This window comes from Sesamum indicum, linkage group LG13 (genome assembly GCF_026168435.1).
Source record: "Sesamum indicum cultivar Baizhima isolate 11 linkage group LG13, ASM2616843v1, whole genome shotgun sequence".
Taxonomy (NCBI): Eukaryota; Viridiplantae; Streptophyta; class Magnoliopsida; order Lamiales; family Pedaliaceae; genus Sesamum; species Sesamum indicum.
Window position 1 is genome coordinate 8,916,815 of NC_142669.1, and position 26,357 is coordinate 8,943,171.

Below are 26,357 nucleotides of genomic sequence, written 5' to 3' on the forward strand. Positions count from 1 at the left end.
GGGGTATTAATGTAATTTATTTAATAATAAAATATGAGATAGATAAGTTGTGTATTTTAGTATATATTATTAATTTTGGTTTGGATTCAAGAAAGGATAGATAACATTGTCCTCCAATTTGGTGATGCTAAGCATCTCTTGTACCAAGAACCAATTATTAAAATATGATGGTAATTGCAATGGTTTTTTTTTTGTAATTTATTATATTTTTAAATATTTTAAAAATTATAAATATTTTTTTGAAATTATAAATATTCTAACAAATATTTTTACAATAAGTTATCATAAGGGGTATTTATTAAAATATTTGTAATTTCAGGGAATTAGTTTGTAATTTTTTTAAAATAACTGAAGTTACGCTTCGTAGGCTAAATATTTCAAGCATTGATTAAAATTCAAGTATTATCAAATTAGGTCAGGTCAAATGACTTAGAACGTAGAACCCTCAATTTTCATACACGTGAATCGTTTGAATAGTACTGTCGCCTGAATTTGTACAAGTATCGATACTTCACCACTATTGATACTCCACACAACCATAATGAAGGTATGATCAATTATTCGAAATTACTATTATACGACATCAGTATTATTATTTATTTTAAAATATATTTATTATATTTGTCAAGATATTAAAATTTAAATTAGATTCAAAAGCTTAAATTTATACTATAAGTTTTTAGAAATTAAACTGAAAATTGTTTTTTTTTCCCGAGGTCACAATTCTAATCTTAATATAATTAATTACCTATTAATGATTTATCTTATAAATATTTATAAATATAATTAATGAAAAATAACCACAAAAAAATATTATTATAAGGGTAAGTTATATTTTTTATCCTTATATAACCACTTTTTTTTATTTTTGGTCCTTAACATTTACAAATTTTTATGAATTTGATCCCTAATTTGACAATAAGATGAAATTTATAAGAATTTATAAATATTAGAAACCAAAATTGTGACACATCAACTTTAGGGACGAAATACAAATAAGTGGTATAGTTTTCCCCAAAAAGTGAAAGGGGAGCCCAATTCAGGGAAAATTACACTTTTGATCCCTGTACATTAGGCTAAAATTGATTTTTTAGTCCCTTAACTTTTCGTAACACAATTTTAGTTCTAAACTTAATAAATTATTACTATTTTGGTCCAACAGTTAAAATTAAGATGAAAAATGTTGAGAATGAGGAAATCAAATAGACTAAAATAATAATTTATAAAGTTTAAGAATCAAAATTACATTTCAAAAAATTTAAAACCAAAATTATAACAAATAATAACATTAAGAACCAAAATCATTTTTCGAAAAATTTTCGGACCAAAAATCAATTCTGATCACAAGGACCGAAAGTGTAATTTACTCCCCAACTCATGAGAGAAACGCAAGAAACTATGTGGGATCTTGCCTCGAGCCCATAATTTTCTTTATATTTTATTTAGAGCTTACAAAGGAAAAATGGTGACCCAATTGCACGTTGTGATGTGTGAGATGATTTCTTCAAACCTACTCTGTACTCACCTCAAATTCCACTGACTTAAAACTTTTTTCCAAGATTGAGACTTTTTGTTTTGAAATCTTGAAATCTGCTTTGTGGGCTCTGTGTGATTTGATTTGCCGAAGATTCTATTAGCTTTGTTGGTAAACTTCAGCTCTGAATCCTTAGATACTGTTCTGATCTTTTGATCCACTCTCTAGTCTTGTGTGCTCTAACAGTCATGACTGTTTTATGATTTCCTATGGTGTAGATATGATGCACTTGCTGTACAAATTCTTTGCTGTTTGATGATTAATGGGTTGGTAATTTGCTGTCTAGATTGCTGTTAGTTTGTGTACTGAGTTTTTTGTCATCATTTTATTACACATCTTTTGTTGTTTAAAGAAGAAATGTTTGTTTGTTTCCATGTTATTTTATGTGATGGTCGAGTGCAATTTTTGTAGTCAAGACAATTGATGTATGTGTTTGATGATGAAATTGCTTATGTGATAAGGTAATCTAGGTGTTTTTATTGACATGTATTGGTTCATCTGAACAATCATAGACTGGGTTTTATGGAAACTGACCTATGAAAGTAGCACTACTTGACCATTTTCAGCCTGTCCAAGGCTGGCTTGTTGAATATCACTTGATTCTTGAAGATGGTTTATCTTCTTGTTCTCCTAGCCCTTTTCTTTAGTTCCATTACTTGGTTTTTTGAGGATGATCAAATGACAATTTGAAATTATATTTCAATGGGGATGGTGAATTTTTGCGTGGAAAGTGGTTTGAGCATTCAACCAAAACGGCAACACTAGCTAGGACATGCACCTTTTCTCAATACTGATGTATGTATTTTGTCATCTCCATTGTCTGCATGCGTGCTGTTAAATTTCAGGATCCATTTGTTGTTGACCGAGTAATCTGTTTCGTGTTGCCATTATACAAATGTGGAGTGAAATTTCAGGCCTAACTTAAGATAAGCAAGACTTGATCTAATACTTATGTGCTAGGTCCTTTTGTCATGCAGGATTCTTACACTAGTTGGAACACTATGGTTCAGGCATTAGAAGCTGTAAGGGGTGGTGGAGGATCCATTAAAGTAGGTACAACCGGCACAATCAGTGCCCTGATGACTAGAGAATTGGACTCCACAAAATCTGAATCTAAGGTGCCGTCATTGTCTGCTTCTGTCTCTGTTTTGGCTGCCGATACAACTCCTAGAAGAGTGAAACCTGGAACGTCAGCAGGCGAAGTTGGCAGCAGCAGCAGCAGCAGCAGCAACAGTTGTAAAAATCATAAAGGCCCTGAAACTGTAAGGAGGCGGAAGCACCAGTCTGGAAGTAGTGAAACTCCAATGCTCACAGCTGATGATATATCAATAGATGGAACTCCAATAAGGCAAAAGCCCATCAAGAAGGGAATCAATGCGGTCGCAATTGTGGACATAAAATGTGGAAATCCGGTCAATCCTATCACAAATCGTCTGAAGAAGCTTGGTTTCTCAAAATCATCGAACAGCAGTGTCTAACCATGTGACCTCTTAAGATCAGCTTTCAGATTCCTTCAAGTAAAATCCAGAGAAGGAAATTGGCTGGTTGCTTTCTACTACTTCTACCATAAATCAGATACTGGTGTTAGCCCTATGCGTCCTCGCTTCTTCTTTGTGGGAATGGTGATTGATGACTCTAGCGCGAGTTTGGACAACTCTCCAGTAGAAGCCAAGTCCGAATATTGATGAAGATAATTCTAGGAGTTTTAGATAATCACAATCATTTATGTATAACTGATGGTTATCTCAAAGCATCAAGTCTTGGAACCTCCCAAGAATGACTCAGCCGACACTTGTAGTTGAAGAGAGGCAATTTAAGGCCTTATGATCCTAAGTCTTTGGAACCTTCTAAAATGACACAGACATGGGCTTTATGAAGTCTTAAGACCTAAGATTCACATGCATCAATTTATAATCAATTCAAAGTTGCTGTCTAGTACTAATCTCTAACTATTTGCACTTTATGTTTGTTTTCAAAATGTTGGAACAGTGAGTTTGTTATTGTGACATACACATAACCTATTATGTGGTGAGTGCTGAACTAAGCATGCCATAATATTAGGCCAATTTTGATGGCATCAACCACAAATTCTTGTATTGCTAATAAAATGTAACTTATATGTTCACCATGATTGTTGATGGATTAATGTGTATATATATATATTCAGATTTAATAATACTGATTGCCAAAAAAAAATAAAATAGAAATATTTCTTATGTGATTTTTAAGCCATTAAAAAGAGGAGAGCCCACAAAAAGTAGAGTGGATATAATTGAGAAGCTCTCTCCTCAAGAACTGTACTTATCAGAGCCAGGTTTCGATCCTGGGACCTGTGGGTTATGGGCCCACCACGCTTCCGCTGCGCCACTCTGATCTGTTGTTATGATGTTGATTTAATAATTTAATTGAGCTATCTGCTGGACATAGGGCCCGTACCTATAATGAGTTGTCAGTAACGGTACTTCGTTTTCTTCGAGTGAACCTGTTGTGGTATTCCTGTCTATATCCATTTATCTAAAGGATATTTGTGTAGAAAATTAGCCCAAACACCGAGAAATCTTGTGAACTCGCCTCAGTTTTGGGTGCCAATCAAATAACTAAATTAACCTTTTCCTGTTGTGCTTTCTTGAGGTGTGAATCCAAATGTGTACTTCTTACAAGAGACTACTACTATTCTTGTTTCCACCAGTAAGGAGATTGAAAAATGGATCTTCTTTATCTCCCCCTTTCTTCTCCGTGCCTTTCAAATGGAACGTCGATTCATTTTTAGTCCGCGCTGCTGGCGGTTTAACTGATACAAATGCAACCTTCTTGTTCTTCGCTTCATTCTTTCGCTGAATGGGGTATGAAATGGGAGATGGAGTTGAAGTAGTAGGCAAGCCAGCTTCGGCAGAAGCACTTTTCCAGACGGGAGTTGTGAGCATGCATGAACTGTCTTCCGCCAACTTTTTACTGTTCGTCTCAAAGATCATTCTCATTGTTGAGGAAACTATATTTGCAGATGAAGCTCCAGCTGTATCTGAGCTGTCTGGGAAGTGCTTTTCATCATTGGTCACTCCAGGATTACCACTGTTTTCTGCAGGATTGATGGTATCTGCTGAACCGTGCTCGGCTGCTGTAGTACCAGGTTCGTCAACTACACAAATAAAGCAGAAGGGGTATAAGTTGTAGGACAATATTGGAAAACCAGCAAGAAGAAAAAAAAATATGTCAGGACAGAAAAGGATAATAGTCAAGATTGTAGGCGCTGCAGAATAAACAACCTCCTACTGGAACAATAAAAATGAATAAGGCCCCGTTTGAAGGTTATATCAGTGAGACGTAGTAGCAACAATGAGAAGTGATACAAGTGAAATGATTGACGTAGTCTTTTGAAAGCATGGAACAAAATGCAAATACATCGGCCAAACAGAATCCATATAAAGTCCTTAAGCTCAATAAATGACGCAATCACAAAAAATTGGTTAGGGTACATTAAAAGGTATCAATCATAAATAAGAAAATGAAATTTGAAGTCCTATACCTTCTTGGCATCTTGAATTTAGTGAACTTTACATAATGTATTGACGTTTGACTTCCTATACAGCAGAGACATCATATAAAAATAAAAAGTGAAGATACAACAAACTTTTGAGATTAGCTTTTACCTCCAAGTAACGCCTCAATGCTTTGATATTGTATATTCGGTGGATTCCATGAGAAATCTCCCCGGTCATCCTTCTCTTGAATATCGGTCTCACTTCTGTTTGTCCTCTCAACTAACACATACTTATCTGTCTGCCATGCGCATTCCAGCAGTATGGTAGCTTCCTCCCTCCTTGGATAATACTCCCTAAAGACCTGCATTTTAAGTGAATAGAAAAGGAATTCCATAAGAAAACTGCAAACTAGGCAACAAATACACATAGGAACCAAATCACACATACACTTTTATTCATTTAAACTAACCTCGAATCCTTCTTGATTCAATTTCACAGTCTGTTCCGTTTGCGAAAGAGAAGAAACAGTATTGTACAGAAGAACAGAATCAAGAAGCATCTGCAAATAAGAAATTACGAACAATTGAAAAGCACATTATTAATTCATATATGCTATGGTTATTATATTTAATTATAGAACGCAGAAAAATTGTAAAACTTTCCATGTCAATGCAGTCATAGAAATAGGAGCAAAAGCAAGCATTCCACTATTACTATATCCAAAGTTGCTAACAATACCCACGAGAATTTCAAACATCAAGAACCATGAACCCTCCCCCCTCCCCCAAATCCCAACCAAAGTCTAATAATAAATAAATAAAATAAAATCAGATGGTAAGATAACTATATTTAGTGCAACTCTACATGTCCAATCACAGAATGCCTCCAAACATGTCTCTATATTTCAGGTCAGTGAATATAAGCCTCGGAAGGTGTATCACTAACTCATAAAATTTTGAAAGAAATGCCATAAATGTTAGCAACTCAACAATTTCAGCCATAAATTGCCAGAAAAATGGCACATACTTACTTGCTGAACCAGTACTCGTATGCGTGCAAGCACAGCCAGTGTCGTCAGTGAAAATTTCATGAAAAATGACCGAGCAAGCAGCGTGGATATTTCCCTTTGCATTGTTAAGAGAAAATGTTTTTGTCCATCCAAATCAACAACTTCAATAAAAAATAATGCAGAAAGCACTATTATTTAATATAAGATACATATAATAATTTGTTACATAGAATCACGTGATTAACAGATATCAGAAAAATAACATGACAGTTGATTACCTAGCATGGTAGTGATATCGCTAAAAGTTTGTGATCATGCAGTCTTACAAGACCTCTATATTTACTGAGGCCAAAAGTGATTCATCATGTTGAGAAATAATCCACACATCATAAATACTTTCAACAATTAAAACTAAGGATACATAGCTGCCTTCAGCAATGGCTCAACCATCTGCAACAACATGACAAAGAAATCAAGACAATGGGTATACTGCTTGACGGAATTCAATGTAAGTCGTAGGGGAAAAGAAAAAAACACCTCTGATAGTAGGCGGGTAACTCCCAAAAGTCTCTCCAAAAAGTTGTACTTGCCACTGCCACATTTTCTCCTCTTCAAACTGCAGTTATACAAGGCAAGAAATAATGTAAATAACAACTAAAAATCAAGCTGAACTTTTCCTTCGAATAAGCAATTCATTTGTGATAACAAATTATAAATAAAAAAATTCAACAGCAGATAACAGAAAGCCATGATCGCACTTGTTTCAATAGTGGAACACATAACATGGCATATAATAAGTAGGTATTAACAAGTAAGCCCCTCCTCTTGGCGTACCTACACTTGCAATTAGAAGATTTTGGTCTGAATATCAAAGAGCATACTGATCTTAGATAAGCATGTAACATATACGACAAACACCAGATAAAGTTATTAACTCAATCAAGTTCATATCTTTACAGAGGCCTCAGTCGCGAAACACACACAGCCGAATCAAATACAATCTAATTGATGCCTCAGTTTTATGGTGCTGAAAACCCCTAGATTTTCAAGCACTATTGTTCATCAAGTATTTTTCCACTGTCCCAGTACATAACTCAACTAAAAGGCTTCAAAATTCACCAGATTTTGTTCAACCATAAAAGTCTAATCTCAACTTTCAAGATACTCAACTAGAAATTAAAAAAAGTAAGGCATAAGTACAAAGAGACGGTAACAAGAAACACAAACCTTTCCAGAAGCTGAACTTTTTGCTTTGGCCTGTTCCCATTTACCACCAGGAAACAGGCATCAAATATCTCCTCCAAATTCGCTAGTTTCAGAAGCTTCAAATCCCTTCTCACCTACCCACCAAGTAGACCGAAAGACATTAATTAACAGGTACGTGAAACCAACATGCACCAGCAAGCGTCGGTGTATATGTCCAAGACAGAAATTGCTAAAAAGACCTTGAGCATATACTGAAAGTAATGACATCTTCGATGTTGATTCTTGTGTTTATACACTAGTCTCTCAAGAATCCCACATTCCGTCAGGAGCTGACCCGTAAAAGACTTCAATCTCTGTTCAACTGTTTCAATCTCCGAACCCATCTGTATTCAGCTGCAACATCTATACAGACATGCTAAACCATGAAGACCGTGCCCTATATCAGTCAAATTGTTAAGTTTTGTCACCTTCTCACCGGCATTCCATCAAACACTTTTATAGCAGGAGAAGGCATTGTATCATTAACAAGATGCACGATCACCATACCGTAAAGAGATTTTTCACAACATGTCTCATGTCATGGATCAATTCCACAATATGAAGTCGTGAAAGGCAACAAATCCAGTAAAGAGATTTTTCTACGCTATTAAATGTGCCAGTTCGTGGTTGTTAATAATAATTGTATAGTTCATATTTTTTTTAAAATTTTATAAAAAATATACATTATTACATTTAGCCTGGCAACGAGTCGAGCTCGAGCTCGACAAACAGAACAGCAACAACCAACAACAGAACAGAAAAAACAGACTTTTAGTTGGTAATCATTGGCAAAAGCAATTCCAAATATTTTTAGCTTGTAAAACTTCTATAACTTTAGTTTGTAAGATAAGATTTTTAGGATATTTTGCACCAGTCAATAGCAGAAGCAACCGTGTGTCAACAGAGAAAGAAAGATTACCTGGAAGCCGCACTCGTCCCCGACTTGCCTTTCTTGTTGCCGTGAATTGGGGGCTAGGGTTTTTAGAGAATGGTTTGGGGAAAGAATGGAGATAGAAACAGAAAGAGAGAAAGAAGAAGGAAGAAGAAAAGAACGATAAAAAGAGAGAGAGAAAGAGATGGGTTTGATTTTTGTATTATTATTATTATTTTAATCATGAGATTGAATCATAAAATTTTTACATAAATATAGTTGAATTTAATATATGTTCACAATCTACAAAATTTATATATTTATAAATGTTAGTATAATATTGATGTAACTATCATCTTACATTGTTGAACAACATGGATTAATCGGGCCATTAAAATTCAGATCAGACCGTTAGATTTGATAAAACTTACAAAAAAATACATTTGGTCAAGTTTTAGACTTATTGGATAAACGGATGTTGAGATATTGTACTTGAAACATAAGAGTAATTATTCAAGACTGTATCGTTAAATCAGGCCATGTGATTTTATATCATACCGTCTGATATGATCTAATGGATACAGTCTTGTATATATTTAAATTTCGTATGAATCAGGTGCCCAAATTTTAAGATATCGTAATTATTGATTAAATTTTTTTAATCTCATTATATATATAATAAAATAATAATTAGAATTGTTCAACCATCATCATCATAATTATTATTATTATTATTGTTGTTGTTGTTGTTGTTGTTGTTATTATTATTATTATTATGATTTTTCGATTAATTTATAGGAACTACTAAATTTTGACATAAATATATAAATAATAAAAAATCATAAGTGAATTACTTGTCAATTTAAGAAATGTTAACATAATACAAATATATATTAAAATATAATATAAAGTTATATATATCATATTAAATAATAATTTTAATTATAAAAAATTTTACTAAGTTGTTGATTAAATTTATTTTTGTATAAAGATTAAATGTATAAATAAAAGTACCATAATTTATTATTATTCAAAATAAAATGTATGATATTGATTAATAATTATAATATATGATCAATTTAGATTATAAAATTGATAAAATATTAAATATAAAAATAAATATATAAAAAATTCAAAAATAAAAAATATATAAATATACATATATATATATTCACCAACTTGCGAGCCAGCTCGTGAGCTGGTGAACAAGTAAAACTGAGCTCGAGCTCAAAATCGAGCCACCCTAACATTTGTATAATTTATGATATTTTAAAATTAATACAATTTTAATATTATAATTTTTTAAATTTTAATATATTGTTAAAAATTAATTGAATATAATTAATTTATAAAAAATAAAATTAAAAAAAATCATGTTGTGGATCAATTCCACAACATGAAGTCGTGAACTGATCCACGACATGAGGCAATTTTTTTTTAAAAAAAAAAAGTTTTTTAAGTCGAGTCGCGGATTACATCCACGACTCGATATATTTTTATTATATATCTTAACTAAATTATATTATATAACTTTTTTAATAATAATTAAATAATTAACCCGATGCGCATGGGTAGTCCTCTCTATTTTTTATTTTCTTTCTTAGAGAGCTTTAATATTTATTTTTCTAAAAAATATTTTATGATTCGATTCATCTATATACACTATTAATTACGAGGATGGGTCTATAGTTAAAATGTACAGTGGGTTGGGTCGATTTGAAATCAACAGAAATCAGTGCAAAAAAGTCTGATTTAAGATCAATTCATTATTATTCATAGTCAGTTTTGAGGTGTTTTTGGGCATTAAAATAAATCCTAATTACATTTTTAAATCCACGCCAAATCCACGGATTGGCCCAAACCAGACTTGAACCAACTTCGAATGTGCCTATTTTATGAGGAATTATTTTGAATAATTACTTAAATACAAGTATCTTGTAACTGATTCATTATATTGATAATTATATTGACCCATTATGAAGAAAATAGAGTTAAAAAGCTCAAATGAAGCTAAAAGAATGCAATAGAGCGTGATCATGCCTTATGAGATAATCGAAGCTATCTACTGGAAAAACTCATATGGAAAGTTTCTATAGGGAGATTTCTTTCCTTGTACATGAAATTGACGCAAACTGAAGGACGAAAACGCCTCAATGCTGCCGTGTAAAAAGGGAAGCGGACGAGAAAACATGATATGCACTCGTTTTGGAGCTTGGAATAAGGAGTTGAAATACGTCGGCCTCGTCCATTACTTTTTTTCTTTTTTTTATAGTTTATGTTTTTTCAGAATGTTTAATTTTTCTACCAACATAATATGTATCTAATTCCATTTTTCGATTCAAAAGAAATTTTAAGTCCACTCATTATGTTTCGAGATCTCAATTTTGTTTATGTCTTGCTGCTTTAGTGTTTATGGAACGATTATTTTTTAAATGTGATGCAGATATTACGTATTTATAATATATTTTAAAATATTAAAATTATTTATTATATATAGGGAAGATAATTCATATGAAATAAACCCAAATTTAAAATATATTTTGTAAGGACAATCAATTTAGGCCGCTTTTAGCTGTATTAATCAATGGCGCGTGGTGTCCACCCTCTTTCTAATGCGGCTACACGTGTGAGAAGCATCATACCTTATCCACCAGCCCCATCAGGGGGAGCCCATTCTTAGGGATAATATGTAAAAACAAAAAAATTATAAAAAATAAAATAATAATTTATTATTAGTATTTTAAAAAATAAAGCAATTATCCTCTGTCTAAACAGTTGACATAAGGTAATTTATTTTATTTTTTAAAACATATTGATAATTTTGCTTATTTCTTTTTCACAAGGGTTTATTTGCTCATTTCACATATACGTAAACTGTATTTAACTTGATAATTAATATGCCATCCCTAATTTATGATATATTTATATAAATTATTTGTACTTTTTATATAATTAATAAATTACTTTTCACAGTAAAATGGTCGGATTATATAATGATATAACGGTTCTGAAAGGTTTATGTGTACTTTTTAAAAAGTAGGGATGATTTGTATAAATGATATTGACTTTGTCTGATGAGTGTATATATAATTTTCTAAAATACAAGGATGGTTTGTGTAAATAGATGCACGTCAATTCGTGTTAATGTAATTCTCCCTTATTATGCTTTGATCTAACAAATAATTGAAATTAAAATTAAGAATAAATTACAATTGCACCCTTAATGTTAGATATAATTATACAAATATTTGTGCCTAAAACGTTATACGTGAAATTATAGTTGTGCTTATATGTAGACGTGTACCCAAGTACAAAATTTTACCTATATACCCCCTGAATTATATTGACGTCTCTTCAGGGGTGTGTTTGTAATTTGGCAAATAATATGAAATAATTATATAATTAGACCGATCTAAAAGAAAAATATGTAATTTACCTTAATAATAATTGTGATGACATAGGGAAAAAGAAGAAAACCTATTTTTCTTTTCTTCTAATAATTGTTAATTTGACTTAGGTAGTAGTTCATGAAATTCCCAAACAAGCCCATAACTTAGATTTATTTACTCTTTGCCACACAAAAACGTTCTCTAGTTCATAAAAGAAGCAAATGAAAAAATTTGTGCCGGTTTATAAATCCCAAAGCATCTTTATATTTAAAAATCAACCACGTTCGGATCCCATTTGAATGAACAAAGCACCAACTGCATCGAAAGTAACATTATAATAGTTTATTTTTCTTTAGACTAGTCATCATTGAACGGGATTCCCTCTAACATATAAAAAGAACCTTGGTGTGAGATGATGAGGAAAAAAAAAAATGAAAACAACAAAGCATAATTATATAACTTATATAATAACTGTAGAGAAGTAAGGTGAGAGGAAAATGTGGAGTACGTTAAGAAGAAAAAAAAATATTAAAATTACTAATCCGACCATTTTAAAAAAAGATAAATTTGGATATTCAAAGATTGATAGGCTAAAAGATTTTATTTTATATATATATTTTTAAATATTTATGCTTTATGATTGAGAGGGGTCTAAATATTTTAAATAAGTTATGATCCACAAGATTCTAATACTTTGCAACCCAAATTTAAATAAGTAACATAGTGTAGAAAAGAATTATTTATGTCTTGATGAAAGAACAAAAGGGAAAATTAGGACAAAATTAGAAAAATTCACAAATTCTTATCAAATTGTGCTTTCAAACCAGTGGATTGGGTTTTTATATATTAAAATAAAATATAATTTAAAATAGAAAATTAAATTCCTTATTTTATACCACAATGCTGGGAAAAGAAGGGGCAGAATGCAATTTTAAAAAAATAAAAAGGAAAGAGGTAATTATGTGTGATTGCAGCTTTTTCTTAATTTAATCTTCCTAAATTGTATTTTTCTAAGTTATGTGGATGTAGATCCACCAATCAACTCTTTGCTCTCCATTCATTATTATTACTATTATCATTTCCAACCTATATTTTTTATTAGATATAACTCATCGCATTTATATAGTTCGATACATTCAAATTTAAAAATATTTTGAATACATCATCAATATAAAATCAAATAATATAATTCGAATAAAAGAGAAGGATAATAAAACACTATACAGTAGGCACATAAGCTCTAAATTGTATAAAATTTTTCTGTGTTTTAAAAAGTCGACAAAAGAATTTCTTTTGATTTAAAAATAGGTAAAATATTTTCCTGTGTTTTTAAAACTCATTTTAATCGCCCCTCTTTGTTAATTACAACTAACGGAGTTAATTTTTTAATAAAAATTATTTATTATATATACATAGTAACTACGTACCACAACAATTAGTAATATATAATTATAACAAATCTAATAAAATATAAGGATGCAAGTATCCTAAAATATAAGCTGTCTATTTCTTGAGTCTACATTGAGAGGAAGAAGCCGGCAAATTCACACCATCCAACAAGTCATCACCACCATTATTACTCCTTCTGCTCGTCCATGGCTACTCAGAAGTCCCACGACGGCGCCACCGGAAAGATGGCTCAACTCTGCCGGAAAATCCTCCACGTCAACATCCGGTGGAGCATCTCACAGAAGATCACAGTGCTCCGGCAGTTTCTCTGCCTAATTTGGCACAGAATTCTTGTATGCTCGACTAGGTATAATTTCCGGTACAGAAGAATATTGTCCCCTAGAAGAAACAGGTCGACTGCGGCCGGAGACTCCGGCCAGGAAGACCCCACTACGACGTCGTCCAGCAGCGGGTACGACAGCGATTCGGATTTAGTCTCCTTGAAGATCAGTATCCTGGGTGATTCTCAGATTGGCAAAACAAGCTTTCTGGTACTCATAACAGCACTTTTTTATTTTATTTATCTACACTCCCAAGATTTCTCTGTTTTTACTTTTTTTTGTGGGGGGGGGGGGTAAATAAAGGTAAAGTATGTGGGAGATGAAGAAGAGAAGAGAAGCTTGCAGATGAAAGGGCTGAATGTAATGGACAAAACAATGTGTATTCAAGGTGCAAGAATTGCTTTCAGAATATGGGATGTTGCAGGTTTGTAGAAATACATATCTGTTTTCTTGATTATATTTTTAAATGTATTATCATTAATTTCAAGATAATTGTATTTGTTTTTCAACCTCTGAAAAATTACAGGTGAGAAGAGGTCATTTGATCAAGTCCCAATTGCCTGCAAAGATGCTGTGGCAATCCTGTTTATGTTTGATCTCACCAGCAGATGTACACTCACCAGGTATGATACAATACAAAATAATTTCCAGAAATTTGAAGAATTTCTCCTACAGTTTCAGAATTTGAAATTTCCATTTGTGTTTGCAATAAATAATCAAATTTAAAGTAATGAAATTTGAAAATGAATGCAGTGTGGTTGAATGGTACAGAGAATCAAGAAAGTGGAATCAGGTTTGAAACATCAACTTTTGCTTTTACCATTACCAAAATTCACTGCTAGTTTCTCAAAAGAAGTATCTTTTATCACCATGCAAGAACACTCACTTTCTTTTATTTTTATTTATTTATTTTTTTGGCGATGAGCAACTTTAAAGGTGAGTGGATCAAAGTTAGTATAAAGAGGAAATAAATTCAGTAGGTGGAATCAAACTTCGTTCATGGATTAGTACTCTGGCAATAACTATAGTTGTTGGGCTTTGCACATACTGCATTCATAGTTAAGATGATTGTGTATAGTTTATTTTTTAGAAAATATGGGACAATAATTCAAACAAACATTTAATACACAAACTATCGAATACAATTTGAAGTTAACCCTATATTAATTAGTCCTACCCCCACCCCCCCAACCCCAACACCCAGCCAACTACATTGTTTTAGGAGATATTTTTCGTCATTTTATGAAGAATGAAGATATGATACATAAGAGTAATCAATTATATGACAATCGAAATAATAGTGTAGCATATCTCAAGAATCTGACGTTTAGGCTCGTGCCGTCCTTTGTATAATGTTCTTTGCAGACGGCAATTCCGATACTAGTAGGGACCAAGTTCGATGATTTTGTGCAGCTTCCACCTGATATCCAATGGACCATCGTCACTCAGGTATACTGTTTGTTTAAGAGAATATATATTAATCTTGTCCATATTTCCGCATCGGGGTTGGTTGTGTACTCCCGAATTTCTAAATTCTTACCAACATTTCATTATTTACTTAGTCCATTTTAAGACTTGAGAAAGAAGAAGTCATGTTCTTGTAATATGTGGTCCTTTCAAACAGCATTGAGATGGGATCAAAATGGTCCTAAAACCACATTTGAATTGTCAAATATAAACAACAAAAAGTTGTTGGGTTTTGGAAAAAGTTATGAATCAATGTTTGAATCCTTCCTAGTTGGTGGAAGAGGAATGGAATGTCTTTTGGGGAAGACTAGAAGTTGTCCTTGAATCTGGATCTCAACATGCTGCACATGCTCTTACCCATAATTCATATATAATTTGCATCCAATGTTTTACCTACATCTATCACCAGCTAAGAATATAATTGTAATTATCAAACAGTAAGATGCGTAATTACAATTAATCTCAGGACTGTCGATGTAATTAAATTCATACTACTTTTTTGGAATAGCCATAAACTTTGGGTTTCCTTCCCTTCCATAACTCATAAATGTAAATTTAATTTCATCGAATTGAATACTTATCAAAGTGATAGTTTTGTGCAGGCACGAGCATACGCGAGGGGACTGAAAGCAACCCTATTCTTTTCAAGTGCAAAACACAACATAAATGTAAACAAGATATTCAAATTTATCATGGCCAAGCTCTTCAACTTGCCTTGGACTGTCGACAGAAATTTGACAATTGGCGAACCCATTATTGACTTCTAATTCCACTTTTCTACTGTAAAGCTCGCTCACATGTATATATCATCAAGGTTTTATGATCATTGATGAAAGCGCTTGTTTAGATTTTAGGATTTACTTTTATTAAAGGTACCTAAAAAAAGCTCCTACTATCTGATTTACCCAACACGTGATATGGTAAAAAGCTTATAAGCTCGCCCATACACATTTAAAACGTATGAGGACATTTGTACTTCAACCCAGACAATAAGAAGAGTAGATATCACCATTTTCAGACCCATCTAGTTTCATCAATTTTACATATATGGTTGGTGATAACTTGATGAAAAATTCAATAATTGCAGAACACAAGTTAATTTGCGGAAAAAACGCACGCATGCTCGGAAATAAAGATTGGCATCAGTGTAATACAGGCGTTTGTTCTCACATACTCGAGCTGCTTGCGCTCTGCATTCTGAAAGTGCGTTGGCATGCTACCGGAGAGGTGACTTACTCTAGCAAAAAATGCTATTGCCCGAGAACTGATAAGGATCAATCAGTTGAATTCTCATGAAGTAGAACATATTCGCGGCTGCAAAATCAGAAAAGTCGGAGAATTTAGGGAAAAAAACTTCATGATTTGAGAACTGCATGCTGATGTTATAGCTACAGAAATAGAAACAACATAAAGATAAAAACTCTTAAAAGTTCATATCAATGATCTTTCTAGCCTACCTGCTATTACCAAACTTAATAGTATCTTTTTCAAATAGTTCATAGTATCGCTGAGGTTCTAATTGATTGTCCTGCAAAAAAAATAAAGAGTATGAATTTGTTTTTAACTCCATTACAACAACCAAAAAGTGGGATGGAAAATATAACATTCACAGAATAATTTCTATAAATTGCTCACATTAATGAACGTTCCGTTTGTGCTTCCAAGATCCATCAAATAAGGCCTATACATTGCAAATAAGAGACCGAAACTTGTTACTTAGACTTGAATAATGCAATGTTATTGCCATCTCATAGATGTCAAAAACAGATATTGTTAGTCGCACCTCACTCGTTTTGACATGGTACCATCTGGATTCTCCTCCTCCACTTGTCTGCAAGTGTTAAGCACCACAAAAAGTGAGTAAACGCACGAGATAAGCAAATAGAATAAAGCGTAATACACACATTCAAATTATGATACTACCGATACTGAAGAACAGCATGTTGCTTGCTGCAGGATGGGTGGTCCGTAGGGATGTCTGCAACCCTTCTCTCTCTACCAAAAAGATAGCAAGTCTGACGATGTATATAAAGAGGTTCTGCATGTTAAAAAGTTGCAATGATCAATGGCTCCATGTTGTAGAGGTACAACTTCATGAAGGGGGCTAGTGTGACATCTGCATATTTCTATAGGTTACAAGGAAAAAGTGGATATATGAAATTTCTTGGGAACATCAGCTTAATACTTCAGATTGCACAATAAAAAGCTCAAGATAGAAAGGTAGTAATGAGGTTTGAAATCAAGGTAGGGAGTAAATTGAGGATAGAAACTTGAAGGAAAAGTCAAAATTAGAATCAGTAGAGACAAATCTAGCAACATTGTCATATATCCAACACAGATTTACCATTAAGCACTTCGCCGCCCTTGAAAACATACAATCGCCATCTTACATCTGGTTTTCGAGCATCGGGTGGCTCATTAAACAGCAGAGTTACACCTAACAAAGCCGTAAAGTGCATCAGGAACAGTAAAAAGGAAGAGACTTAACATAGACAAGATTGTTAGCTGCACCAATGGATTTCCAACAATTCTTCATCACGATAGAGCAAAGGGATAAAACAGAGACACCTTGAGCAGAGTTCATTTAACTGTTTATATAGTTACCAAAATATTCGCATATTATCTTATCTCACATTGTTTACAATCTCCACGCTGTCATGAATTAAAGAGACTTGAAGAAGCTCCAAATTTTCATCTTCATCTCATCACTGACGTCGTAGAACACATAGCATGGAAAGCACGGTTATGCAACTTATTTGGATCACCTTTCATAACAAATTTGGAGGCCTAAAAATAGAACAAAAGCAGTGTGGTCTGCAGCAGAAATCATGCAGAAAACAATCTTTTAAAACAAGAAAGATTGTAACCAAAGTTAAAATATCATCGTCTAGGCATCCATCACTCAATACCAATCAAATGGTCAATATATAAATGGTGCTGCAAAATAAATCTATAAGTTCACCTCTCCCAAATCAAATGTACAAAATCAGATTCAGAAACGAGCAAAAATGTTAGACATAATGAAGGAGTCAAGATCTGGTATTTTGCTTTTAGCTTGTGTGTAATGCACGAGAGATAAAATAAGAAGAGGGAAACAGTTAAAGTGTATAATATACAGAAAGAAAATCATTACTTCGATCTATAGCTTGTGTAACAACTCAACCGAACCCAGAAGGAATATTCTTTTGGGTAGTGTACTTGCTACAAGGTTGGTTTCTCACCAAATATTCTAAAACTAAGGTGCATTCAAAAACAACATAATGATTTGCACATGTCTCAGACAGCCTAAGCAAACAGCTCCTCAGGAAGTATCTTATATTGAGGTGCATAGTCACAACAGGATTGCACATGAAAAATGAAATGATGCATGGATAACGGAATTAAATAGAATGCTAAAACCAACAGTGGAAGATAAAGCACGACAATAATTGTCATCAATTACTTAAACTATAAGATGGAAATCTGATCTTGTCATACAACTAATAAAGTAAGACTATCTAATACAATCAATGAAATCTTATAATGACAGGTAAACCAGTCCCGTAATTACCTCGGACTCGATTAGTTTCTGCAGCAAGTTTTCCAGACAGCTCAAACGAGGGTTTTTGCTGCAAATTGTAAATGCCAACTAATAAGTAAATACATCAATGTGCAGTCTCAGTAATTAGCAGAGTTACAAACATTCTACAAAATAATGGCCATAGCCTATGATGAAAGCAGAGTCTAATCAACACAAAAGTTTCGGTGAAGGTAAAGGAGAAAGGAACAAGTATAGGAGAATATATAGCCTAATAGCAACTCAATGCAGAAAGGAAGGTACTTTTTCCTTTGCTTCCAATTTCTCTTCAGCAGCCTTCATCTTAGCTATTGAATCACTATCACCATTCCTGCTAAGCAGAGATAACAACAATGTAAAAAGATGTAGAAACAGTGAAACAAATAGCAGCATACAACACTCGTGGAAAATGTTAAGGAATTGAAAATACCAGAAAAGATAACAAAAAAGAGCTAAAACTGAAATCTTGATCAAAATTTGTTGATTTTCAGTCGAACAATGTAGGCAAAATCTCCTTAAAATCAGGGACAAGTCTACAAGAGGGAGAAAATAAGACCATTTGGAAACCAGAAGATTCTGAAAATCTAAATGCAACAATTCTTAAGTATGACGTTAAAGAAGTAGCTCACCGCTGCTCAGTATCTCTTGAATTTGTCAGCTGCAAACATTTAAACAAATAATCAGAATGTATCCTTCTAATTAAATTACAACCTCCATTAAGGAAGTTATCAACATTCAATAAGGCTTTTCAGAAACATGGACAACGAAAACTAAAGACATTCAATGGGATTAATATAACTTCAGTATAAAAAGTTCAGAACTCTCCTACAGGCAAAAGGAAACAGTTAAGACTGTAAAGTTCAAAGTCAGCCTATATTATGATGCATGTGTAATGTATAAATTTTCTTCCCATACAATCGATATGCAGATGGAATTTCACCACTTATGCTATTGGCTAATGCCTATGATGATAAATTCTGCCACAAGAACATTCAAGTAAGTTTTTTTTTCATGTTGCTCTGACATCTTATTAAAGCCCTAAATCAAGTTAAATATCTTACAAGCACACTATCTTGCAAGCATTGATCAGCTAAAAAAAATGAAAAGTTCAGTTAATAAATAAAGCAGAGTACCATGTTGTATCATGAAAAGCCATAGCAAAAAGCTCCAGAGATGAAAATCAAATATTCAATAGCTTTACAACTTAGAAGTTGGTATGACCAAACAATTACAGCTTAACTTTATTACATAGACAGGAAGCAATAAAAAAACAAAACGAGTATTTCAGATACAAACTACAAGGTCAGAAATAATTTGAATCAACCAACCCACAAACTTGAACCATTCTTGATGAAAAATTATGATGGCTACCGTGCTACTTTTTAGTTTGTTAAGACTGGCATCTTCGAGCCAGGATAACTTGTTGAGCTAAGCATTTTCTGTGATCATTACCCCATGTCAATTAGGTTCTCAAAGAACAAAGAGGAAGCTGGAGAAGAAGGGATGTAATCCAGTTACATGCTCAAAAGAGCAGCATTGTTCGCATTGCAAGAGAATAGGAAAAAGAAAGCATCTTGGACCAATTCCCTTAGTTCATCTATGTGTATAATACTATAATAGCTGGTAAACAAAGAAAAATTGACCTTAAAACTCAACTCTACAAAGAGTAAATTGAGTAAATGCATGCAATTCCCCAAGTTTTGCTAATTTTTTGCTTTGAAAAAGTGAACCAAATCATGTCATAAATAGTTCATTTTACGAATCAGGTATAGGCAGTGGATATCACCAGACACCTCATCATGTCCTCTATTATCAGCAGTATAAGGCGATCTTGATCTTCGTTGACCCCTGTGGTGACGATCAGGAGGTGAAGGTGAGTGTCCATGTCTTGATCTAGAACCATCGCCAACTGCATCCCTTCCTGGCCTTCTATCTTTTTTTTCAATTGGCAAATCCCTGTCTAAATCCTTTTCCTCATTTGTGCCCCTGTCAGCCTTTCTCCCATGGTTTTTCTCATGTTCCCTCCCACCACTTTTTTCAGCATCTCGTTCACGTTCAGTTTTAGCTCTTTTTAATCTTTTACTACGTGGTGAAGGAGATCGAGATTCAGGAGACCTTGATCTAGCACTTCTAGGGGACCTGGTTCGACCCGAAAGTTTTCCTTTCTCTGGTGAAAGAGGTGGCGGAGACCTCGATTTCACACGTTTTGGTGACCTGATAGGTTTTGATGGTTTTTGTCTAACTGGAGAGCGAGATACAGGAGATAGTGATCTTCTATGTTTTGGAGATTTGGTGCGACTAGAAAGTTTCTCCCTCACAGGTGAATGAGGGGACCTTGACCTAGGACGCCTTGGTGACCTATTGCGACTTGAAAGCTTGTCTGAATTCGAACTCCTATGTCGAGCAGGAGACCTTTCCCTTCGCGAGGGGGTCCTCCTGCGAGGAGATCCACGATCCCTGACTGGAGATTCTGAGTTCCTGCGTCCCATTGAAGATGTATTACATCAAAAACGTATCTGCACAAATAGAAAACAATCCATGTAAGAAACACATCATAAGATATATACATATATAATTATACACACACACACACACAACACCAAGAACTTATGTGAATAAAAGATTGTTATAGAGTTGAGTAAATCTTCAAAAGGAAAGCATAGTAAACACAATTCAAAAAGTTTATACATTCTTCCCAAATTCAATAGGGAGATTCAAACTACAGTGGTGGGGACCTGATAACTGGAAACAAAACTAACATCCATACACTATTCAATCAGCTTACACGAGTTCCAAACGCACAAACCAATTCCGTAGTTTCTGTACAGTCTGAATTCTCGGTATCTAACGTTTCAAACTATAAGTGTAAGCTAGAATTTATAACCCCCAAGAAAAAAAGTACCTTTAGCTCAATAACCCAACGGAATTACACCAAAAATTATATCATAAAAAAACTGAGAAAGTCACCCAGCAATTTCACGAGAATAAAACATTGTATAAAAACAAGTACTAAGAGGAACAGAATGTAGTAATAAAATGCAAACCATATCTTAACCCAGAGCATGAATATGCCAAATATAATCGAAATACACCGCATTTCTTTGCAGAAACGGGTCTCTTTACTCCTAATTTCCCCCATTATCAAATAATAAAGGAACCAACGCAAAAAGATCAACAAAATTGTGGCGCCGCAGGATAAAGAAATCGTAAACAGATAAAAAACCAAAAAGCAACCAATACTTTTGAGCAAACCTTCATAAAATTAGAGACGAGCACACGAACAATTACCCGAAAAAGAAATTGTAGAGGAGGATTAGGGCTTCGTGTTGCTTCACTGAAAATATAGAGAAACGAGAATACGGCGACGTTTGCTGCCTTCAGCTGTTTTTTGCAGTATTTTCTAGTAGTGGGCTGGACTCCTGGCTTTCTGGGCCAGATCCACTCAACCACTCATTGCGGGCTTCGTCCACATATAAATGTACTGGGCTTTCTTGTCAGGTCTGTTTGGTTTCCTTTTTTGATTTTTCTTTTTTTTAGAAAAAGAATTTCCAACTACCTCTAAAATCTGGGTCGTCTGGTATAGTTTTTTAAAAAATTATAAATATTCTCTTATAAAAAAAATAATTATGTAGCCCTAAATAAAAAGATAAAAATTATTAATTTATCCTTGTTGAAAATTTTTTAGAACGTCTAAAAAGATTTTGAAAAAAATTCAGTGGGTAAAGTAGATACTCCAAAGGGCATATTAGTCCATAAAAATATTTAAAAAATTCAAAAAATATATATATTAAATTACAATTCATAACTCAAAATGATATTTTGATCAGTCCACCGTAAAAATTTAATAAAATATTAACAGAAGCTTACGAAATAAGCTCGTAGTTAGAACTTAGATGGATATTAAAATTAAGAAAATATTTATAAATTTTTAAATAATAATAAAATATTTATAATTACGTCAAATCTGTCCCTCCCTTTTGTCCTCCCTAATTCTTTTACATACCATGTGCATCTGATCTCAAAGAAATGTTCTTTCAAAAAGCATAAGACCCCAAGAAAAACATGCAAGAAGTTTGGTATATTTTTCCTATATTTAATATTTGATGTGTGTAATTTATCTTAATAAATTTATAAATAAAGCTCTAATACAACTTAGGTAACCATTGATTCCTCTTGATACGTAAGCTGTAAGACAAAAAAATGATAAATCACACCAGAAAAGGTTCAGATTTTAGTTCAATACTTAAATCAGTAAAAAATTGTATATGAATAATATTTAAGATCATAAGAAATATATGGTAGAAAAGGTTGTATTTGGGTCATAAAGGGTTGGTATTTATAAATTTTTATATTTGTACACTTTTACGTAAATCACATATCCTTATGAGTGTGTACATATTTGGATTTGGATATAATTGCTATCGGGTAGGAACGGACTCGAATAAAAAGACAAAGATCCTAATTTATTTCGTATTTAATGAAAAAGCTATGAGCATTTAGTTTGTTTTACGATCTCCTGACGATATCCAACACTAATATCCATATTTATTTGAATAATTTGAAAAAAGTCGTGTCTGATTAAATTATTTTTGGTTCAAAATTATTGTCGTTACTGAAATAGTACCATCAAATTTTAACGGGTGAATAGCAATTTCCCCCCCTATGATATTGAAAATAAGCACATTACCCTCTTATAAAGAAAATATAGCAATTTACCCTCTTGTATTTTTTAAAATGAATCTATTTACCTCCTTATATATAAGGAGGCAAATTGCTTCATTTTAAAAAGTATAGAGATGTAAATTGTTGTATTTTAAAAGATACAGGGAGGTAAATCACTATTTGTTTTTTCATAAAAAGATAATTTGCTCATTTGCGATATTATAAGAGGATTGCTTACGTTTTTCCCAAATGTTAACTATCACTTTTAAAGAAAAATATCATCATAAACTCTTGTGTAAAAATTATATGTCAAGTCACATATATGCAACATTTTGATTAGTATTAATAATGTGTATTCCTCTTATAAATTAATATTATTATAAGGCATTAAAATTTCTTAATTATTATAATTTATTTTATTATTTTTAATTTTATTAATATATTATTCAAATATTAATAAATGTTTTGATCAATTTATTGAGATATTAAAATTTTACGGTTTCATACGAACTTTCCATTTAAAGTCGCTTGTCAAGTGTCAATTGGGCTAAACGCGATTTCCTTGTTTGGGCAAACGAACGAACTTATCCAAGTGAGTGAGTACGTACCTGAAAAGAAAAACAATTTCCATTTGTCGTTTAGAAAACTTACTTGTGATCCAAACATGGCCTTCTCCTGTTCTTCGTCCCCCTCCACAGCCTGCAGAGCGCAGACCGACCGCTCTTCGCATCTCCGTTCGCCGTCCTTCCTTCCCCGAAAATTAAACAGAGTCACGCCATTTCGCGCTTCCAATCCGCGTTGTCCAACAGTCTTTTGCAAGCTCAGCAGGATGGCGGCGACGGCGGTCGATAAGGAACTTGAGAAGATGGCGGAGGCGCTGCAGCGGCCTGACTCGTTCGGACGATTCGGGAAGTTTGGCGGCAAGTATGTCCCCGAGACACTGATGTATGCTCTGACGGAGCTCGAGGCCGCTTTCAAATCCCTTGCCACTGACCATGAGTTTCAGGTTTTACGGCTTTTTATTTTTGTTTGAAAGATCTGTATTTGTGGGTACTGGTGTGGGATTTATTTTCCAGGAGTACTAGCTAAGCCTATTATTTTCATGGGCCATTTCCATTCCAATGCCTGTATTTTTAATCTTCATAAAATATTCTGTATTTTTCTAGTTATTTTTCATTGAAAATCTTTTGTTTATTGGATTAATTGTAGAAAGAGCTAGATGGAATATTGAGAGACTATGTGGGAAGAGAAATCCCACTTTACTTTGCTGAACGACTCACGGATCACTATAAACGCCCTGATGGGAAAGGGCCACACATATACCTTAAAAGGGAAGACCTTAATCATACTGGCGCTCACAAAATCAACAATGCTGTTGCCCAAGCTTTGCTTGCAAAGCGTCTTGGTAAGCAGCGTATCATTGCTGAAACTGGAGCTGGTCAGCATGGTGTTGCCACAGCTACCGTTTGTGCTCGTTTTGGTTTGCAATGTGTTATCTATATGGGTGCTCAAGATATGGAGAGACAAGCACTTAATGTCTTCAGAATGCGGCTTCTTGGTGCCGAGGTTTGTTACTCTCATATCTGTTAGTTCTTCTTAAATGGTGCCCCCTATATTTGCTATGTGTATATGCCTTTGCGTTGTGTTGCAACATGATTGTTACCTTTAAAACTTGTGTGCTGTTGTGTTTGGAGGCCTACGGCCAAGCAATGTGTTAGAATATTATGTTTGTATTTTCTGGGGAGTCTGTAGTTGTTTACTATCTCATCATCAGCTCATTAGGATGCTATCGAGGAGCTACAATCCAATCCAGGCATACCTTTTGCATTGGCTTTTATTGTTGTAATTTCTGTTTATTGATGATGAAGCTCTGAAATTGACAAGCTGTTCAAAGAGTTCCCATCAATTTTGCCAATTGGTCATCTCATGTGAGTTTGATCAGTTTCATAATTTCAAAGGTTACTTGATAAAGTGCTCTATTGATTTGACCCTGCTATTGCTAGCAATTGCAAGATCCAAGGGCCTTTTGTATTTAACTCATTTTTTCTTAGATGGGACTGCTTAAACATATATGTTGCTTTTGTGGCCCGTTCAGGTGGTTGTTCTTGTTAGTGCTCCAGCTTCTCGTTAAAATTCTTAATTTCACATGTAGGTAAGAGCAGTTCATTCAGGAACTGCAACATTGAAGGATGCAACATCTGAAGCTATACGCGATTGGGTAACTAATGTGGAATCTACTCATTACATACTTGGATCTGTTGCCGGGCCACATCCGTATCCTATGATGGTAAGGGAATTTCATGCTGTGATTGGCAAAGAAACCAGAAAACAGGCCTTGGAAAAATGGGGTGGCAAACCTGATGTGCTTGTTGCATGTGTTGGTGGAGGTTCAAATGCCATGGGGCTTTTTCATGAATTTGTTGATGACAAAGACGTTAGATTGATTGGCGTTGAGGCTGCTGGTTTTGGCTTAGACAGTGGAAAGCATGCTGCCACTTTGACTAAAGGAGAGATTGGAGTTCTCCATGGAGCTATGAGCTACTTGTTGCAAGATGAAGATGGCCAAATAGTTGAGCCACATTCTATAAGTGCTGGGTAAAAGCATATTTGTCTTCAATGTCAATTTAAAAAAAAATTCAGTTCTCACAATATCATGCCTAAAAATATTTCTTTATGGTTTTTATAGCCTGGACTACCCTGGAGTTGGACCAGAGCATAGCTTTCTGAAAGATATTGGACGGGCTGAATATTATAGCATCACTGACGAGGAGGCTTTAGAAGGTGAGAAATGATATCTTGTTTTCTATTTTATCATGCTTTAGAAACATATAAAATCTTGCAGGGTCGAAATAATTAAAGGGAAAGGTGCTGCCTTGGTGTTCACTCACATGCTTCCATGCTCATCTTAGTGCTTTGCTGTCTGTGTCTATCTCTGTTCTTATCAGAGGAATTTTGGATGTTTAACGTGTTGTATAGTTATAAGCTGGAGCATTCATCTTTCTGTTTCTCATTAGCATTTTTCTCTACCGGCATGTGCAGCTTTTAAGAGATTATCTAGGCTAGAGGGCATTATACCAGCACTGGAGACATCTCATGCCCTAGCTTATCTGGAGAAGCTTTGTCCCACTCTTCCAGATGGAACTAAGGTTGTCTTGAACTGCAGTGGTAGAGGAGATAAAGACGTTCAGACAGCAATCAAACATTTGGAGCTTTAACAAACGCTATTCTGGAAATGGTTTACATGAACTTCAACACAATTTTTTTTAGGGAAATTAGTTGCATGCATCTTCCCTTCCGGAGGTCTTTTTGCTGTCAGTTGTATGAATGATGTCATTGTAACTTGAACAAAGAATACTTTACCAGAAATCCTAGAAACACATTCCAGTTTTCTCATATCACTGCGGTTGGCCTTGTT

At 33.8% G+C, this 26,357-nt stretch overlaps 5 protein-coding genes across 13 annotated transcripts; 3 read left to right on the top strand and 2 right to left on the bottom strand.

Moving 5' to 3' along the window:
• Positions 1 to 1,388: 1,388 nt before the first annotated feature.
• On the top strand, positions 1,389 to 3,469 carry LOC105176708 (uncharacterized). Of its 4 annotated transcripts, none has more exons than XM_088877265.1 (2): positions 1,389 to 1,645; positions 2,495 to 3,469. In XM_088877265.1, exon 2 carries the CDS (start codon positions 2,506 to 2,508, stop codon positions 3,010 to 3,012), a length of 507 nt encoding a protein of 168 aa, XP_088733391.1. In that variant the 5' UTR covers positions 1,389 to 1,645; positions 2,495 to 2,505; the 3' UTR covers positions 3,013 to 3,469. The 4 variants fall into 4 exon arrangements, with proteins under 4 accessions (XP_088733391.1, XP_011097904.1, XP_088733392.1 ...); XM_011099602.3 differs by having other exon boundaries at positions 1,394 to 1,645; positions 2,512 to 3,469; XM_088877266.1 differs by having other exon boundaries at positions 1,467 to 1,490; positions 2,512 to 3,469.
• Positions 3,470 to 4,110: 641 nt separating this feature from the next.
• LOC105176769 (uncharacterized) lies at positions 4,111 to 8,345 on the bottom strand. 3 transcript variants are annotated; one of them, XM_088877263.1, is made up of 9 exons: positions 8,187 to 8,345; positions 7,468 to 7,643; positions 7,250 to 7,362; positions 6,560 to 6,638; positions 6,444 to 6,472; positions 6,044 to 6,137; positions 5,483 to 5,572; positions 5,182 to 5,374; positions 4,111 to 4,670 (listed from the first exon to the last, which is right to left on the bottom strand). In XM_088877263.1, exons 2-9 carry the CDS (start codon positions 7,609 to 7,611, stop codon positions 4,189 to 4,191), a joined length of 1,224 nt encoding a protein of 407 aa, XP_088733389.1. In that variant the 5' UTR covers positions 7,612 to 7,643; positions 8,187 to 8,345; the 3' UTR covers positions 4,111 to 4,188. The 3 variants fall into 3 exon arrangements, with proteins under 3 accessions (XP_088733389.1, XP_088733388.1, XP_088733390.1); XM_088877262.1 differs by having other exon boundaries at positions 7,468 to 7,664; XM_088877264.1 differs by having other exon boundaries at positions 7,468 to 7,630; positions 8,187 to 8,334.
• A 4,667-nt stretch (positions 8,346 to 13,012) lies between these two features.
• On the top strand, positions 13,013 to 15,550 carry LOC105176709 (septum-promoting GTP-binding protein 1). The gene is made up of 6 exons (XM_011099603.3): positions 13,013 to 13,467; positions 13,561 to 13,681; positions 13,784 to 13,880; positions 14,011 to 14,050; positions 14,623 to 14,706; positions 15,327 to 15,550. Exons 1-6 carry the CDS (start codon positions 13,123 to 13,125, stop codon positions 15,489 to 15,491), a joined length of 852 nt encoding a protein of 283 aa, XP_011097905.1. The 5' UTR covers positions 13,013 to 13,122; the 3' UTR covers positions 15,492 to 15,550.
• Positions 15,551 to 15,700: 150 nt separating this feature from the next.
• Positions 15,701 to 21,704, bottom strand: DDL (SMAD/FHA domain-containing protein). 4 transcript variants are annotated; one of them, XM_011099606.3, is made up of 11 exons: positions 21,569 to 21,704; positions 20,074 to 20,796; positions 18,910 to 18,938; positions 18,545 to 18,611; positions 18,275 to 18,332; positions 17,069 to 17,161; positions 16,648 to 16,762; positions 16,508 to 16,555; positions 16,360 to 16,405; positions 16,182 to 16,252; positions 15,701 to 16,038 (listed from the first exon to the last, which is right to left on the bottom strand). In XM_011099606.3, the coding sequence occupies exons 2-11, from the start codon at positions 20,767 to 20,769 to the stop codon at positions 15,999 to 16,001; spliced, it is 1,263 nt and encodes a 420-aa protein (XP_011097908.2). In that variant the 5' UTR covers positions 20,770 to 20,796; positions 21,569 to 21,704; the 3' UTR covers positions 15,701 to 15,998. The 4 variants fall into 4 exon arrangements, 3 of the variants coding, with proteins under 3 accessions (XP_011097908.2, XP_011097906.2, XP_011097910.2); XM_011099604.3 differs by having other exon boundaries at positions 21,533 to 21,642; XM_011099608.3 differs by lacking the exon at positions 21,569 to 21,704 and adding an exon at positions 21,325 to 21,472.
• Positions 21,705 to 23,544: 1,840 nt separating this feature from the next.
• Positions 23,545 to 26,335, top strand: LOC105176711 (tryptophan synthase beta chain 1). The gene is made up of 5 exons (XM_011099609.3): positions 23,545 to 23,948; positions 24,152 to 24,508; positions 25,095 to 25,537; positions 25,629 to 25,723; positions 25,982 to 26,335. Exons 1-5 carry the CDS (start codon positions 23,607 to 23,609, stop codon positions 26,155 to 26,157), a joined length of 1,413 nt encoding a protein of 470 aa, XP_011097911.3. The 5' UTR covers positions 23,545 to 23,606; the 3' UTR covers positions 26,158 to 26,335.
• Positions 26,336 to 26,357: the final 22 nt, after the last annotated feature.